At 36.0% G+C, this 16,958-nt stretch overlaps 1 protein-coding gene across 1 annotated transcript in view; it reads left to right on the forward strand.

Moving 5' to 3' along the window:
- dars1 (aspartyl-tRNA synthetase 1) overlaps nucleotides 1-16,958 on the forward strand; it is a 47,435-nt gene that overhangs the window by 12,792 nt on the left and 17,685 nt on the right. The window contains exons 6-8 of the mRNA XM_065249045.1: nucleotides 6,633-6,735; nucleotides 14,348-14,450; nucleotides 14,650-14,730. Coding sequence (XP_065105117.1) covers nucleotides 6,633-6,735; nucleotides 14,348-14,450; nucleotides 14,650-14,730 — 287 coding nt within the window. The remainder of the gene's footprint in view (nucleotides 1-6,632; nucleotides 6,736-14,347; nucleotides 14,451-14,649; nucleotides 14,731-16,958) is intronic.

The following is a 16,958-nucleotide window of genomic DNA, read 5'->3' on the forward strand; positions in this document are numbered from 1 at the left end:
AACTTTTATCTGGAGAGAAAAAATAAGAACTGCTTACTTGGTAGCCATCTTGAGTGTACCAGTCAATTATGTCCCTTCCAACTATTTTTTTTTTTTTTTTTGAAAATGTTAGTTCCTTGAGGGCTTAAACAATGATTGAAAATTATTGCGGAGGATGAGAAAATTGGTCTTGGACACATTTTTATTCCTTATTATTGCCTCTACATTTACCAATGATTACCAAATACCACATGTTTCTTTACTGTAAATGTTTATAGTATAACATGCACTGAAGCTTTTTATGTTTTAGATTTTTTAATTATAAATATTTCCATGTCAAAGAACCCAAATCCAGTCATGGACACGTTGCGGTAATGAAAAATTTCCCCTTAAATGTGGAAAAAACTACAAAATTGATATGATGTCATTTGAAATCATGTATAAAATCATTATAACATTTGTAACATAGAATTTTGTTAGTGAGTAAAGGAACATAAAAATAATGTTTTGCAGTTATGATTAATGCGGGAAGTACATGAGGGATATGGGTGCCCTGAAGATCTTTGTATCTGTGGTAAATTTTATTCGGATGAACTGAAATTCCCCTGATCTCTTATCAAAATGGTGTTCATTTTCACCAGACGAATGAACAAACAAACAAACATCCCCGTAAATGAGAGCAATAGGCATTTTGTTGAGTGCTGTCAGCAGCTTAAAGGAATATTCAATTTTCTTAAAAGAAAAATCCAGATAATTTACTCACCACCATGTCATCCAAAATGTTGATGTCTTTCTTTGATCAGTCGAGAAGAAATTATGTTTTTTGAGGAAAACATTACAGGATTTTTCTCATTTTAATGGACTTTAATAGACACCAACAATTAACACTTAACTCAACACTTAACAGTTTTTTTCAACGGAGTTTCAAAGGACTCTAAACGATCCCAAACGAGGCATAAGGGTCTTATCTAGCAAAACGATTGTCATTTTTGACAAGAAAAATAACAAATATCCACTTTTAAAGCACAACTTCTCGTTTAAATCCGGTCGTCATGCGCTAGCGTGACCCGACGCAATACGTCATCACGTCAAGAGGTCACAGAGGACGACGCGAAACTCCGCCCCAGTGTTTACAAGTGTTGAGAAAGGGAACCGTTCCTACGTTGTTGTATGTCAACTGATACTAATTAATGTCTTTGTGTCAGTTTATTGTTTAAAATGGTCCGCAAATGTGCGTTTTATATATGTAACACGTGACCTCCCTACGTCACTACGCATTTACGTTAGGTCGCGCTGGACCGGACCTAAACGAAAAGTTCTGCTTTAAAAGTGTATATTTGTTATTTTTCTTGTCAAAAATGACAATCGTTTTGCTAGATAAGACCCTTATGCCTCGTTTGGGATCGTTTATAGTCCTTTGAAACTCCGTTGAAAAAAACTGTTAAGTGTTGAATTAAGTGTTAATTGTTGGTGTCTATTAAAGTCCATTAAAATGAGAAAAATCCTGCAATGTTTTCCTCAAAAAACATAATTTCATCTCGACTGAACAAAGAAAGACATCAACATTTTGGATGACATTGTGGTGAGTAAATTATCTGGATTTTTCTTTTATGAAAATGGAATATTCCTTTAAGTGAAACCTCTTGGCCTCCTCCGTCGGTCGGACACGATCCAAGTCTGAAGGGTCTGCACGTACACATCTGGGTTAAGATGGCAGTCATGAATGAACCATGTATTATGATTGAACCACTAAAGTTTTCCTTCCAAGACAACTTCCATGTCAAGGCTTTTTCACCCCCAGCTTCCTTCACTCAGTCAGTGTGCTTTTGGCTAAAGGATGTCCTTCAGCACAACAACATCCTGATTTGCTAGGATGAAGGGTCTGTTTTTAACTACAGCTGTCTGTCTGTCTGTCTGTCAGGCACTGAATGCTAGGAGGTACTTCAAAGAGGTTGTGTGGTCTCTGATCTTTGGCTAATTCGTGTCAGGTTTAAACAAAATCTAAATTTGTTCACTCTCAAGGTGTCTGATTAGCAGGTTGTTGACAGGCAAGAGTATGTGTGCACTGTGCCTTTTAAAGAGACGTCCGGTCTGTTAATAGCTGATTGGTGAAAATTTGCTTTTGTTTTTTGAAGTGCCCACTTAATAGAGACAGATCATGATGCTGTACTCGTAAACTTAAAGTCTAGTTTCTTTGACACACTTATTTTGAGTTCTATATCTATCTGTCTGTCTGTCTATGTCTATCTTTTCACATATATGTGTGTGTGTGTGTGTGTGTGTGTGTGTGTGTGTGTGTGTGTGTGTGTGTGTGTGAGAGAGAGAGAGAGAGTCCCTACCCAGCTAAAGTTGTTTTTGTGATTCACTGTTTTCTACATAAATCAACTTGCATAATGTGAAGATCATTTTGTGAAAATATAACCTTGATATCCATAATATTACGGAGTAAGGTCTTGTCAAAGATTGAAATCGTAGTTAAAATAATGGGTACAATCAAACTGATGCTTGTTATCTCACAATTACATTTTTAGACTTTTCACAGGCTGGCTCACAAATATAATATAAAATAATATAATATAATTGTTATAACACAATAAAAATTGATTTTTTTATTGAAAATCATTATGGATATGTAATCAAAAGTGTGTCTAACCATTAAAGGATTAGTCAATTTTCTTAAAAAAAAATCTAGATAATTTACTCACCACCATGTCATCCAAAACGTTGATGTCTTTCTTTGTTCAGTTGAGAAGAAATTATGTTTTTTGAGGAAAACATTTCAGGATTTTTCTCATTTTAATTGACTTTAATAGAACTCAACACTTACTACTTAACTTAACACTTAACAGTTTTTCAACAGAGTTTCAAAGGACTCTAAACGATCCCAAACGAGGCATAAGGGTCTTATCTAGGGCCCTATAAAATCCGTTTTATTTTTTCCCAAATTTCCGTTTTATTTTTTCCCAAATTCCGTTTTCTCCGTTTTAATTTTTGCAAATTCCGTTTTATCCGTTTTAATTTTTGGCAATTATATTTTTTACCCTTTACTGTTATTTTAGTCATAAAAAGAGTGTCCCTTTAATGTTAATGATTAAAATGTAAATGATTTGGGGGAAAACTGGATAACAGGATTACTTAATGACTATAAAAGATGCATTTACACACGCACATACGCACGCGCGCGCGCAAACACAACTCAATTCAATGCACTGTTTAGTGTTATTGCAGGAGGCTACAACAAGGTGTCAAAGCAGTGGTGCCTACAGAAGTGCCTTAAACACATCAATCCAGCGGAACGCGATCCATATTTTATACACAATCGTTTGAAATGCATATAACTTTACAAACATAAACAGGATAGTGATCTGACTTATGACAGCATGAGCACGCAGCTCTTTGCATGTGCGAGCGAAAGAGAGACAGAGAGCGGCGCCATGATGCAGATGATTATATTTTAAATGCGAGGGATAGTTAGTTTGCCTCAGCTCGCTTGAAATGCATAAAACTGAACAAAAACATGAGGATTTGTGTTCGCACTTCGGACAGATGCGTGAGCGCATGCACGTGTGAGAGGTGCAGTGAGACAGACGTGGATGAGAGAGTGCATGTATCTTTGCGCTCACCGTGAACAGAGTGTTGACAAAACTTACAAAATAACAGTTCTCCGGTCACATAAAAGTCATGTGAGACCTGCTCGGAACTAAGTGCTTAGCGTCGAATTTCTTAATTTTTTCGCTGACGAAAGCAGAGTCGTGGAGAGCCGCTTCGCCATGGTTTTAGTGTTTTGTAGTGGGTATGAAATGACGGGAGGGGGCGTGTCGCCCAGATTTACTTCCCCCGGTCTGCATTTTCCCCAGACATACGTTCGTCTCCCACACAAAAACATAATTTTATTCAAAATATGTAAAATTCCGCAAAATTCCGCGTTAATACTAGATTCCGTGTTAATTAGCCAATTCCGCGATTCCGTCCGCGATTCCGTGATCGCAGAAATTATAGGGCCCTACTTATCTATTGAAACGATTGTCATTTTTGACAAGAAAAAAAAATGCACTTTTAAACCACAACTTCTTGTCTATCTCCGGTCCTGAAAAGTGCCAGCGCGACCTCACGCAATACGTCATTAGTCAAGAGGTCACAGAGGATGAACGCGAAACTCCGCCCCAGTGTTTACAAGTGTGGAGAAAGATGAAGGTTCCGACGTTGTTGTATGTGGAATGATACTAATTAATGTCTTTGTGTCAGTTTATTGTTTACAAGGGTCCGCAAATGTGCGTTTCATATATGTAACACGTGACCTTTTTTACGTCACTATGCATTTACGTGAGGTCGCGCTGGCGCTTTTCAGGACCGGAGATAGACGAGAAGTTGTGGTTAAAAAATGCAATTTTTTTATTTCTCAAAAAGGACCCTTATGCCTCGTTTGGGATCGTTTAGAGTCCTTTGAAACTCCGTTGAAAAAAACTGTTAAGTATTAAATGTTGGGCTCTATTAAAGTCCATTAAAATGAGAAAAATTCTGGAATGTTTTCCTCAAAAAACATAATTTCTTCTCTACTGAACAAAGAAAGACATCAACATTTTGGATGACATGGTGGTAAGTAAATTATCTGGATTTTTTTTAGGAAAATTGACTAATCCTTTAATGTTGTATTTAGAAAACAGAAACATCACGTAAAATAGTAAAACAAAGATCTGTTTGTCCTCCCATGTAACAACAACATTTCTTGAATTTTTTTTAGAGATAAGATGGTAGTTTTTGTTTTGATGGAATACAATAAAAAATCATATTGCATAACCTGACTTTGGAGCGGTTTCCCGGACAGTGATTAGACTAGTCCTAGACTAAAATAAATGTAAGAGCTGTCCAAACTGAAAAGAATTGGCACTGGCATATCTTAAAATACATCAGTGCCCTTTGTTTTGCCTCAAAATGCACACAAGTAATGTTTTAAGTATGAAATGTTTGTTATATTTCCTAATTAAAAAGGCCTAGTCCTGGCTTAAACTAATTCCTGTCTGGAAAACCACCCCAAATGTGTATATAGTAGTATATTTACTTTTATACACCCATTATTTTTGTTTTGGGTCAATATTATTTTATGTTGTTTTTAGGAGGATTACATTACATAAACCGTTGTTAGCTGTTTTTACTAAAGCAGTTACAATCTATAAAAGTTAAACGTTATGGGGTGGTTTTCAGGACAGGGTTTATCCTAGTCCCAGACTAAAATGCAAGTTTGAGGTGCCTTAATTTAAAAACGTCTTGCACTGACATATCTTAACATGTATCAGTGCCATTGTTTTGTCTCAAGATGCACACCAGCGTTGTTTTTAAAAGGTTTGTTTGTAAAAACTACTTCAATGTCCTAATATAACTAAGGCCTAGTCTTGGATTAATCTAAACCCTGTCTAGAAAACCGCCCCTATGAGTATACGCTGTCCTAGCGAATTGAACTAAATATTGTAGTTTTGCCAGATTGGTGACTTTGTTTTTGTGGTCTGTTCTGCCCCACAAGCCTTGCAAGGTCTTGCTTTTCTGGCACATATGTGCATCTCTTGCTGTGTCTGTGCTCTGTGTATTGTTTGCTCCTCATTTGTTTTGAAACTGGACGGTTTGGACATACAAACACAAACAGAGCTCCGCTACACTGTTTTTTACTTTAACAGTTATGTGGAAGTAAGATGTGCATGTTAACAAGTAGTTTTAATAGATCACGCTCAGTCACTATTTTAAACTTGTTTCATTGTCTGACAACAGAAACAGATAATATTGAAACAAGAACCTTTTTTAGGTATTCAGCTATATTAAAATGCAATTTGTGACAGTTTAGAGAGTAATGTCAATGTAGTCAGAATGCAAATACCACGTGATGACTTTCCTGGTATGCTAATAATATAATGATCTACTGAAAAGCTCATTTGTCTCTCGATATATTGGGAAATTTCCCAAATCTTTTTGTATTTGGTGCATAAGTAACACACCCATTTGGATGTTTTGTGTTGTTGTAAATTTTTATTACGCAACAATAGTTCCAGGATCTTTTGGCAGTATGTGCAGCTTATACTCCCTACACCTATTGTAATGAAGAACAAGCCATGTCAGTCTAAAATAACACCTACATAACAAAAAGGGAAATAGAAGAAGCAAGAAGTAAAGATTACAGTAGTATAAGAAAGACAAAGTGTACCAAAAAGTAAAAGACCAAGTGTACTAGAAAATGTCAGATTTGTAATGTATGTTTTCATGTTTATGCAGACAATTTTATCCAAATCGATTTACAGTGAATTAAATCTTTACATGTTATCAGTATTTGTGTTCCTTGGAAATCGAACCCACAACCTTTTGCACTATAAATGCAAAGATCTACCAATTGATCAACAAATGGTTTAAGAGTAACATCCATCATCAATATAGATGGCACCTGTGAAGTTAACCCCCAAGAGCAGTATACTTTTTAAAGGACATTTTGTGTTCCTGTTGCTCAACACGTAGAGCACTACATCAGCAAAACAAAGGTTTTGGATTTAATTCTCAAATAACACATACTGCTAAAATGTATGCCTTGAATGCACTGTAAGTCGTGTTGGATAAATGAAACCTTGTAAAGGTGTGTTTCGATTATGTGAAAGTGTTTGTTTTCTTTCATTTAGGGAAGCAGTGCTTCTTGGTCCTGCGTCACCAGCAGTTTACTGTACAGGCCCTGGTCGCTGTGGGAGATCGTGCCAGCAAGCAGATGGTCAAGTTTGCAGCTAAGTGAGTATAGGCCACGTTTCCTGTCAGACAATGGTGGGAAAAGTGAAGTCTTGGCGACTCATTCCATTTTAACACATTAAGTGGCGATCCATAATGTTTCACTTCAGAACAAAAGCTCCATTTCTGCAGTCGGATATAGCTTTCTCTCAACACCGTAATGGGTCATTCCCCTTAAAACAACAAACATCAGAGAGAAACATTTACTTTAAAGTCTGTCTTGATTGAAGGAGTCTATGGTCGAAGAGAGACTCGAGGGGTTTGTCCGGGCCAAATTCACCATCACAAAATATAGCTTTATGTAAACTTTTATTTTATATCATATTACTGCTAGTGGCATTTAATAGGTTTTTCTTTTCCAATGGAGGGTTTAATGGCTCATTTCTGAATGTTTGAACATTTGAATGAATTGTTCTGTTGCGTTCTTGCGTGAAATGTTTTTAAAGATAATAAAAGTTTGGGCTTATGCCGTTACACGATTGATAAAACTCCTTCACTTTGTTTTGAAGTGCACATTAAGTTTATTGAGAGGGTCTAAGGTTTATTCGTTGACTGTTAACATCTTCTTTGTGGTCACGCCGCATTGACTGGAAACTGAACTTTATTCACAGTGTCCGTTGTGGATCAGAAAGAGTGCTGTGGTTTGGGGAGTTCCTCTCTAATTCTTAGCAGTGTCGACCTTGTTTTTCCTTCTTGCTTTAAAGGGTGTTTATTGTGTTTTTGTTTTTTTATCAAACTGAAATGACCAGGCACACCTTGCAGAAACTTAAAACCCAGCATTTAGTCACACTACAGATTGTTGAAGCCAATTTGGTGTTTTACAGAGAAAAGTTCCTCTTTCTGGATTGTGTAAACCTTTGTGGTGTAACATCAGCTTCAAGTTGAAGTGTTTCGACTTGGGGGTGTTAAAGTAATAATACGGTTGCCACACAAACAACCCGCCAATTTTCTGTGGCTAGTATTGAATGTAATGTTCAACTTGTTCACCCAGTTTGAACTGAACATTCATCGTGAAAAAAATGCCCATAGACTTGGATTACCGCAAGAACTTTAAGAAAAGTTGGACAGTTACACGTTTTGTCCAACATGTTAGTATTCACAGATGAACAGAATTTTAATGAATTTTGAAGTATAAATGCATTTACGGGAAATATAAAAAACTGAATTTTGACTTCAAAATTCATTAAAATTCTGTTCATCTGTGAATACTAACTTTTTGGGCAAAACATGTAGGTGTCAAAAACTTGGAAAAAATGAATGGGCTTTTTGCGAGGGAACCAGAATCCCGCTAACTTCCGGGTTAGCCTACAAAAATACTGTAAGTCATCCCTGCAGCACTATGGGACTGCTGGAAAAGAATTGGAAAACACGGATGTATTACTGTAAAAACCTTAATAGCAATGTTGTTACAAACCTGTATACATTTCTTTCTTCTGATGTACATGAAGGAAGATATTTTGAGGAATGTAACCAAACCAATCAGAAGCCCCTATGACTTTCATAGTAGGAAAAAGAATACTACAAACATTTCCTCAAAATATCTTCCTTTATGTTCATCAAAACAAAGACATGTAAACAGGTTTGTAATAACATGAGAGTGAGTAAATGATGTCAGATTTTTTCAAACAATGTTTTAATAACCTGACATCTTTGATTTTATGTATACCGATTCCAATTGGACTAAGAAGACCATGAATATATTTCAAATGTGGGAGTGTCTATTTTTGTATATCTTGGCGTTTCAGAAAATCACATTTGGTGAAAATCTCCATTAAAATAAACTTGTAAACTTTGAATTTTAAAAGTATTTACCTAAGAAACACTTAAAAATACATTTACACACATATTTAATTTATTCATTATTATTAAAATCTAACTAAAAGAAATGCTACACGTTTTCTAGAACTGTCCGCATTAAACAAATCCAATGATTCAAATAATCAAATGAGAATAGTTGAGTAGACAAATTAAGATATTTTAACCTAACATTGATATTACAGAGACAGATTTGGCAGATTCAGATGGGGTTAAAGTCATAAACTGTGTCTGTAAAACACCAATTTCCTCAAACCTCCTTCGGGAAATTATTTCCGTCCAAACAGCTCTTTAGAAGAATAGGCTAGTTCACACAAATATAAAAATATGCCAAAATTGACTCGCCTTCATGCCATCCCAGATGTGACTTCATACAGTTGAACACATCACATATTAAAATGCCATCATTTTGCCACATTATCTTCCTATATGAGAGCCAATATGATAAAGCTTTAAAAACACATCAACATTACAGTAACCCAAATGACTCTAGTGGGTTAATTTTATAATTTATAATTCTTCTAAAGCAAAATAAAAAAGTTTTATGAGAGAACTATTATTCCTTAAAGCACTGTAGATGAAGCATTGAACAACTATGAACTTGATGTTGATTATATGTATTCAGTACTGTTATTTTTTTAATGTTAATACATAAATTTTTATTTATTTATTATTTATTTAGTTCTTTATTTGACGGTGTCACTAACAAAGTACTGCCCCAGAATTAGCTACAGAGCTAAATTTCATCTGCTGTCCCTGGGTATGAGTATACCAAATTATCAGTTAAAAAGTGGTAGTAAGAAAGTAAGTGAAGATCAAAAAGTGCAAGAAAAAAATTGCAGTTGGGGTCTAACTGTACAGACATTTATTTAAACATGCTTTTCAAATGCTAGATGGGTGTCTAATATAACTCCAAGATATTCAGAGTCCGACACAATGTGAAATTTGTCATCATTTACTAATATCTCTGGTAAAACCTCATCCAGCTTTCTAATCTTAAAATACATACAAACAGTTTAAAGAACACTGATTTAACCAGATCATTTTTGTTATACCCGTTCTTTTGTTTTATGTGTACATAAATCACAGTATTGTCTGCGTACATTTGAGTAAATGCTTCAGGACAAACATCTGGAAGATCATTCAAGTACAAACTAAAAAGTAGGGGTCCTAATATGGACCCCTGAGGTACCCCTGTTGGACAGTATCTTGTTGAGGATATGTGTATTAATCTGGGTGCATTGTTTCCTTGATATAAGAAGACTCAATTCATTTCATATTGTTGCTTTTTACATTTGCATTTGGCAGTGACTATACAGTTTAAATTTTAAAAGTATGTGACTGTATAAACTTTGCACTTTTAACTCCGCTTCACACTTTTAACGGTAAAGGCAGATTACTCCTGAACCTTTTGGCAAAGTTTTCATCCACTTCACTGACTGATGGATCCAAAGAGGATCTCTTATCAGGATTACAGGTAGTCTTCATGGGGAAATGGGTATTTACAATAAATTTTAAACAAATGAGGAGGAAATCGCACAGACTCATAGTACAACTGTTATGAAAAAAACAGTATAACAGTATACACAACACTTCCCCACAAGAGCATAGAAACGTGGTAAATCCGACACCTTAGCAGCCACATAACAACAACCAAAACATTGAAGCATTGTGGCGGCATTTTTTGCATGAGCAACCACACTCACAAGTGCTCTTGAAACTCTCGCTGTCTGTCTAATCCTCTCTATATTCATCTCTTTCTTCAGACCATCGTTCATTCAATACACAAGCATCAATGCAGAACCCATCACGACTGGCTTAGTGTTGGGTTACTAGACTCAATCAGGACCTGATTAAGAGCTGTGTGTCTATACAGAGATTGTTAGAAGAGCAGTGTGGACAGAAGTGATCCCATAGTGATGGGACAACAGCTGGTCCAAATCGAGGCGTCTTGCTCTCTCATTTTCTCTCTTTGGTCTCTCATTACTCCCTTTTAATGATGAGCGCCGAAGGTTTCACACTCTATTCGTGCCCTCTGTTTTTTTGTGCAGACAGTTGGTAAATGTCTTTACACTTGACCTAAAAGGGCAGACAGGGATCAGGCTTGCCAATCTAATTTCCTTTCATTTAAAGAAATAGTTAACCCTAAAAACAAATGTTGAGTTATTACTTACTCGCCATCATGTGGTTCTGAATATGCTTTTTCTTTCAATAGACATTTTTAAAGAGTTTATACATGGCTCTTTCCAGTTTATATAGACCCTGTTCAAATTAAGCAACACAAAGTTTATATAATGTATACAGTATTTTGAAATACAAGTCTTTGAGTAGGTAACATACAAAAATTAAATGTATTTACTATTAAATGCTATTTATTCATATTCACTGTTTCCTCTGCTCCACAGCAAAAACTGCACAGAAATAACCAACAAATAGGTTTAGAAGTTGATGTAGAAATATAGATAGGAGATGAGAATGACTGTTTTTTTGTAAACTTTCAAGCTGTAGGATTGGTGTTCCACTCAAGTGAAAGTGGTGTAAGTATGCGGTTTGTCTTTGTAACGGCGATCTGTTTGTGTCAACTGTGAAATGCAGAACTTTATATGTCAAGCTGTAGAAATCATTTGAAATCCATTGAATTACAAAGTTGCTGTTGCGTAATAGAATGAGCTCATGAGTTTCCATGAACTTGTTTTTATTTCGTGCTTGTGTGCATCTCTTGCACGATATTCTTCTCAATATTTATGAACAGGAAGCCTTTTATGAAGTGAAGCACTTGTGTTGCAGAGTATTTTAAAGTTCTTGACAGAGTTTTCTTTTTGAAAATATATTTTTTCTCCAAGTCAAGGTCAAAATATACAGGTGCAGTAAATCTCAGCATCTCTTGAGACCTTGAATTTTAATATACAATCAAAATGTGGGGATAAAGTTTTTTCCTTTAAGTTTTTGGAAAAAGTATAAAAGCGATTTGTGCTCTGATGGCCATACCAAAGTAGGCGGGGTTTTCAATAAATTACTACAGTGTTTATATTTGCGTTAAATAGTCGATGAGGAATACAGAGACTGATGTTGCTCGTCTCCATTTCACGTAACTTTAAGCATACCTACAACAAGCTGCTTGACTTAAAACACATCTGAAATGCCAACTTGAATTGCTACGTGTTTCCATGAGACGGCTTTCCTTCCGATGTCTCTGTACTAGGAAGATAAACGTGTATTATAAAGCTCTGAGAATCCCGAGTATAATCTTTCGTCCATTTTGCTTGTTTGGATGCCCCGTTTCTATTGGCCGCGCGGGTAATCGTCACAGAGCGCAGCGCAAAAGTGAAACTATTTTGAACTTTGCTCGGCGCAACAAAAATCCGCCCTCGCGCGGCGCAAGCCATTGAAATGAATGGGTTTCATAGCGCAGCGCACACCGCATCCTATGTGAAAGCCGCATAACTGGCCATAATGGAATTCTCTGCCTCGTGATCTTAGGGAAGTCCAGAGCTATGATATTTTTAAAGGTAGACTTAAGACTTATTTTTTTAAATTAGCCTTTGATTGTTGATGCTATTATTTGTGTTTGTGTTGTGTAGCTTGTGTACAGCGCTTTGAGAAGCTGCTTATAAAGGCGCTTTATAAAATAAAGTTTATTATTATTATTATTATTATAATTTCTGAATAAATGTTATCTGCAAAAACTAACACTGCAAAAAAATTAACTGTAGTGTATGTCTTATTATTTTTGGTTGCGCCTAAAATCGGCTGCTCTCTTGAGTACGTACTCATTTAAATAAGTAAATACTTGACAAACTCTAATTAAGTATGTTCTCATATGAATGTGTGTTATAAATAAAATCTTTTTCCATGCTACATTCGCCATGTGATGTACCAGCATCAGTTATCTCCATTCACAAATCTTCTCCCATGGCCTTATATGGTATAGTAAAGTGTCCATCGAATGCCCACTTCAAAATCCATCCAGAAGTAGGTCACCCAGTCATTTATAAGTACTGAGAAATCGGGCATACTGCTTTTGTCACATACTTCATACTTTTGTTTCTCACCTTCTATATGGCAGGAAAGGATGTGGTTTTGCTGCCAGCATTTGTATTGTTTTTTTCTCAGTATAAATATCTGAATATTATTTAATCATGATACTTTATATATACTTGAGAACAAGAATTGTCTTGTTTTTAAAAAAAAAATAGTTTGTGCTTAAAACAAGATAAGAAAAATATCTGCCAGTGGGGTAAGACTTAATTCAAGTTCAAGTTATTTTCTAATATATATTTTATTTGTTTTAAACTTAAACTCCATTGATTTTTAACATTTATTAAAAAAACATCCGAGCATAATATCTTGGGTAATTTTGCTTATCAAGTAACTGTATCTCGATTAAAGAATTCAAGACAAACAACTTGCAGACATTCTGGGTTTTTTTGCAGTTTACTTGAAGTTCTTGAAATTTACACAATCCTGCTGTGTGTTAAATTTTATATTCCATGTCTCTCAATATGAAAACACATAATTATAACAGGATGAAACCCATATGATGTCATGTTAACTCCTCAAAGGGATTGTTCACTCAGAATACATTATAAATCACTCTTTCAGCCCAGAAGATAAATCATAAATTAGCCTAGAAAATTGCACCTTTTAACTTTCGTCGGTCTTAGTATACGATGTAACTACAGAAGAGTCAAGTTTTAAATAGGAAAAATAGAAACTCTTTGGTTATTATTTAGCGCAATGCTAAGGGTCTAATCAGATTCAATGGATTATGCTTAGCTATGCTGAAAGTGGTAGCCCCAGACCCAGAGATCAGCTGAATGCATTCCAAAATGGTAAAAATAAAATGTTTAACTCTAAGGGAATTATATTAAACCCATGATTTACTCCCCCCAAGCTGTCCGAGTTGCATATATCCATCGTTTTTCAGACAAACACATTTTCAGATATTTTAGAAAATGTTTTAGATCTTTCAGTTGATTAAATGTAATGTTACGGGGTCCACCCATAGTCCACGACCTTCAAGTCCAAAAAAAGTGCGTCCATCCTTCACAAATTAAGTCCAAACGGCTCCAGGATAATAAACCAAGGTCTTCTGAGGGTAATCCGCGCCGTGTTGTTGTAGAAATATCCATATTTAAAACTGTATTAACGAAAATAAATACCTTCCGGTAGCGCCGCCATCTTAGACTCCTCTGTATTCAGTAGAGAGTATTAGCGTAGTGTGCGCACTTTTCTTAGTGACGTATGACAAATTCGGAGGGCGGGGGCACAGAGCAGCAGCAGAGTAGCCTCCATAGGCTGCGTAAGCTCTCATCCTGAATGCGGACGAGACTAAGATGGCGGCGCTACCGAAAGGTTATTATTTTCGTTAATAAAGTTTTAAATATGGATATTTCTACAATAACACCGCACGGATTACCCTCAGAAGACCTTTGTTTATCATCCTGGAGCCGTTTGGATGTAATTTGTGAAGGATGGACGCACTTTTTTGGACTTGAAGGTCGTGGACTATGGGTGGACCCCGTAACATTACATTTAATCAACTGAAAGATCTAAAATATTTTCTAAAATATCTGAAAATGTGTTTGTCTGAAAAACGATGGACATATGCAACTCGGACAGCTTGGGGGTGAGTAAATCATGGGTTTACTATAATTTTTGGCCGAACTATCCCTTTAAATTAGTGAGAGTGAAGGGAGAAAACGCACCAGGTTCCAAAACAAAGGCTTAGGTCTGAAAACGCCCTTAAACTCAGTCGGCCTCATACTCATTTTTCTCATTCAAAATCTTTTTTTCACAGCCTCACGAAGGAGAGCATCATTGATGTTGAGGCCGTGGTGAAGAAGGTGGACCAGAAAATCGAAAGTTGCTGTCAGCAGGATGTGGAGCTTCATGTGGAGAGGGTAAACATTTGACAAATCTTTTTTTGAACTGAACTAAACGGCCTGAATGTTGAAAAGGACACATTTCTTATGAAACAATGTTGGATCTTTATGACCACACAGACAGATCTGTGCAGATATTTAAGGTTTTGGCAATTTTTATTCTTATGCTGTAAACATAAAAATTATAACACACCTTCTCGTTCTCTGTTTGTGTCAGATCTTTGTGATCAGCCAATCTGAAGCCAGACTTCCCCTGCAGCTTGAGGACGCCGTGAGGCCAGAAGGAGAAGGAGATGAGGTGAGAAATGAATGGGGCAAACACATAGACTGTAAAAAAATATGGACGTAGTGTCCGTGACGTCATCCATAGGTTTGTAAAGAGATTTTTTTTAAGCCAATAGTAGGCAGTGCCTGCCGTCACCATTTTGGCTGCGTGTCACCACAAATTACTCGCGGATAACCGAAAATGGATAAAGAAGCAGACGTGGGTGAAGCTGAGGTGACTGGTTACAGAAACCACGCCCGCCTAGCTCGACTCTAGTGACAGCAGTGGCAGTTCACCCATCACTCAAGTGGCCACGCCCTTAATTTATATTAAGACATAATATAATTTAAACAGATGAGTTACAAAACAATTCACACACTCACAGTTGTCATGAAGCTATATAGACCAAAAACTCTTTTTGTACCAGCCTGTAAACATTATTTTCTACTGTAAGTTGGCATTTTAACATGGAGGTCTATGGGAAATGACTCCCTTTTGGAGCCAGCCTCTAGCAGCCTGTCAGTGAATTGCCGTTTAAGTCACTTCCGTATTGGCTTCATCAGAGAGATAAGAAGGTTGCCCTTCGGTCATACAGTTAAGATGATGTCATTGTTGTGGGTTAAGGGTCATGTATAGGCAAAGACAGAATTTTCTGAATTGCAAAATCTGTGTTATTCTGTGAAATTAATTAAATTATGGTAAAATGCGTTAAGTGAATGTGATTGTCCTGTGCCCTTACTGGTTGCTGAAAGCTTTAAAAAAAATGACAATTTAATAATGAATTCCTATTGTGTTATTAAATGTCTTAACTCTTTTTAAAATGAGCATTTTTATTTAATATTTTGAATTGTTAAAATATATTTCAGCACACTGCACTGTAAAAATTATTTGCTTGCTTAATTTTTTTAGTTGAATCAACACTATATTTTATGAGTTATAACAATTCATCTATAGTCAAGATGAATAATAATAATTTTATAGTAAAAACAAGTCAATTTCAAGTTTGCTGTAATAAGTTGACATAACATATTAAGTTAAACAATTTCAACTAGGGATGTACCGATACTGGTATCGGGTATCGGCCTCGATACCACATTTTCTAAAGTACTCGTACTCGTTAAAAGTCCACCGATACCTGGAATCGATACCACGGTCTGAGAAATGTCTATGTTTGAGCGGCGTGTAAGGGGTTAATGGCTCTTGTGTTATCCAAAGAGGCAGAGTTTACAACAAACTGGAAAACTAGTCCTTTGTTTTTTTTGTTAAATTATATGACTAAAGCTGTTACCTGTAAATTTAAATCATGTTTTTTTATTAAGTACTCTGTATGGGTATCGGCAAGTACTGAAATGCAAGTACTCGTACTCGTATTCCAAAAAAGTGGTATCGGTGCATCCCTAATTTCAACTTAAGTTAAGTTAGTTGGTTTGACAAAAATTTAGCATTTTTTACAAAGCTGTTTCAAACAGTCTGCGCACACAGTATACATAGCCTTCTTCAGAAAAGCAGCATGGCAGTATTTCATTGAGATCACAGCCTCCTACTGTGCTGATGTTGGTTTAGTATATTCATGGTAAAACAAACCAACTGCAGTTGTTGTCCAGGAGTTCAGGGATTTCTCAGCATTAGTCAGATTATGCTTGATTCTTATCAGCTCGGTCTGATAGAATTTTATTGAGGTGGGTCGATTAACCTTTTTATCAGCTCATTTCAGCTCTGTAGCTTCTGTGGGCTTCAATGAAGAAAGATAAATCTAAACATTTAGGGGCATTGGTGCAGACCTTTAAGAGGGAAAGTGTTTGTTTGTTGACTTTAGTTTGAAATATATATGTTTTAATCTTGGTCTTTACCTGATGCAACACAACAGGCTTCTCACATCAAGTTATTTTTACTGTTGAAGCTAAAACCACTACCACATGAAAGAACAGCCAAGCACAACCAATCATTGCGGTCCGGCAGAAACTTTGTATCTCAATATTTCATGATTTTTATTTCATAAAAATTATTACTATTGGTCACCCTGTATGCCTCTCTGTGGGTTTGGAAATATTTCACCAATAAAGGCCTGGTTTCACAGACAAGGCTAAGCTAAAGCCAGGACTAGGCCTCAGTTAAATTAAAGGGATAGGTCACCCAAAAATTAAAATTTTGTCATAATTTACCCACTTTCATGTTGTTACAGTCCTGTATAAATTTCTTTGTTCTGATGAACCCGAAGGAAGATATTTTGAGAAATGTTTGTAACCGAACCGTTTGTGAGC

This window comes from Paramisgurnus dabryanus, chromosome 15 (genome assembly GCF_030506205.2).
Source record: "Paramisgurnus dabryanus chromosome 15, PD_genome_1.1, whole genome shotgun sequence".
NCBI classification, from domain to species: domain Eukaryota; kingdom Metazoa; phylum Chordata; class Actinopteri; order Cypriniformes; family Cobitidae; genus Paramisgurnus; species Paramisgurnus dabryanus.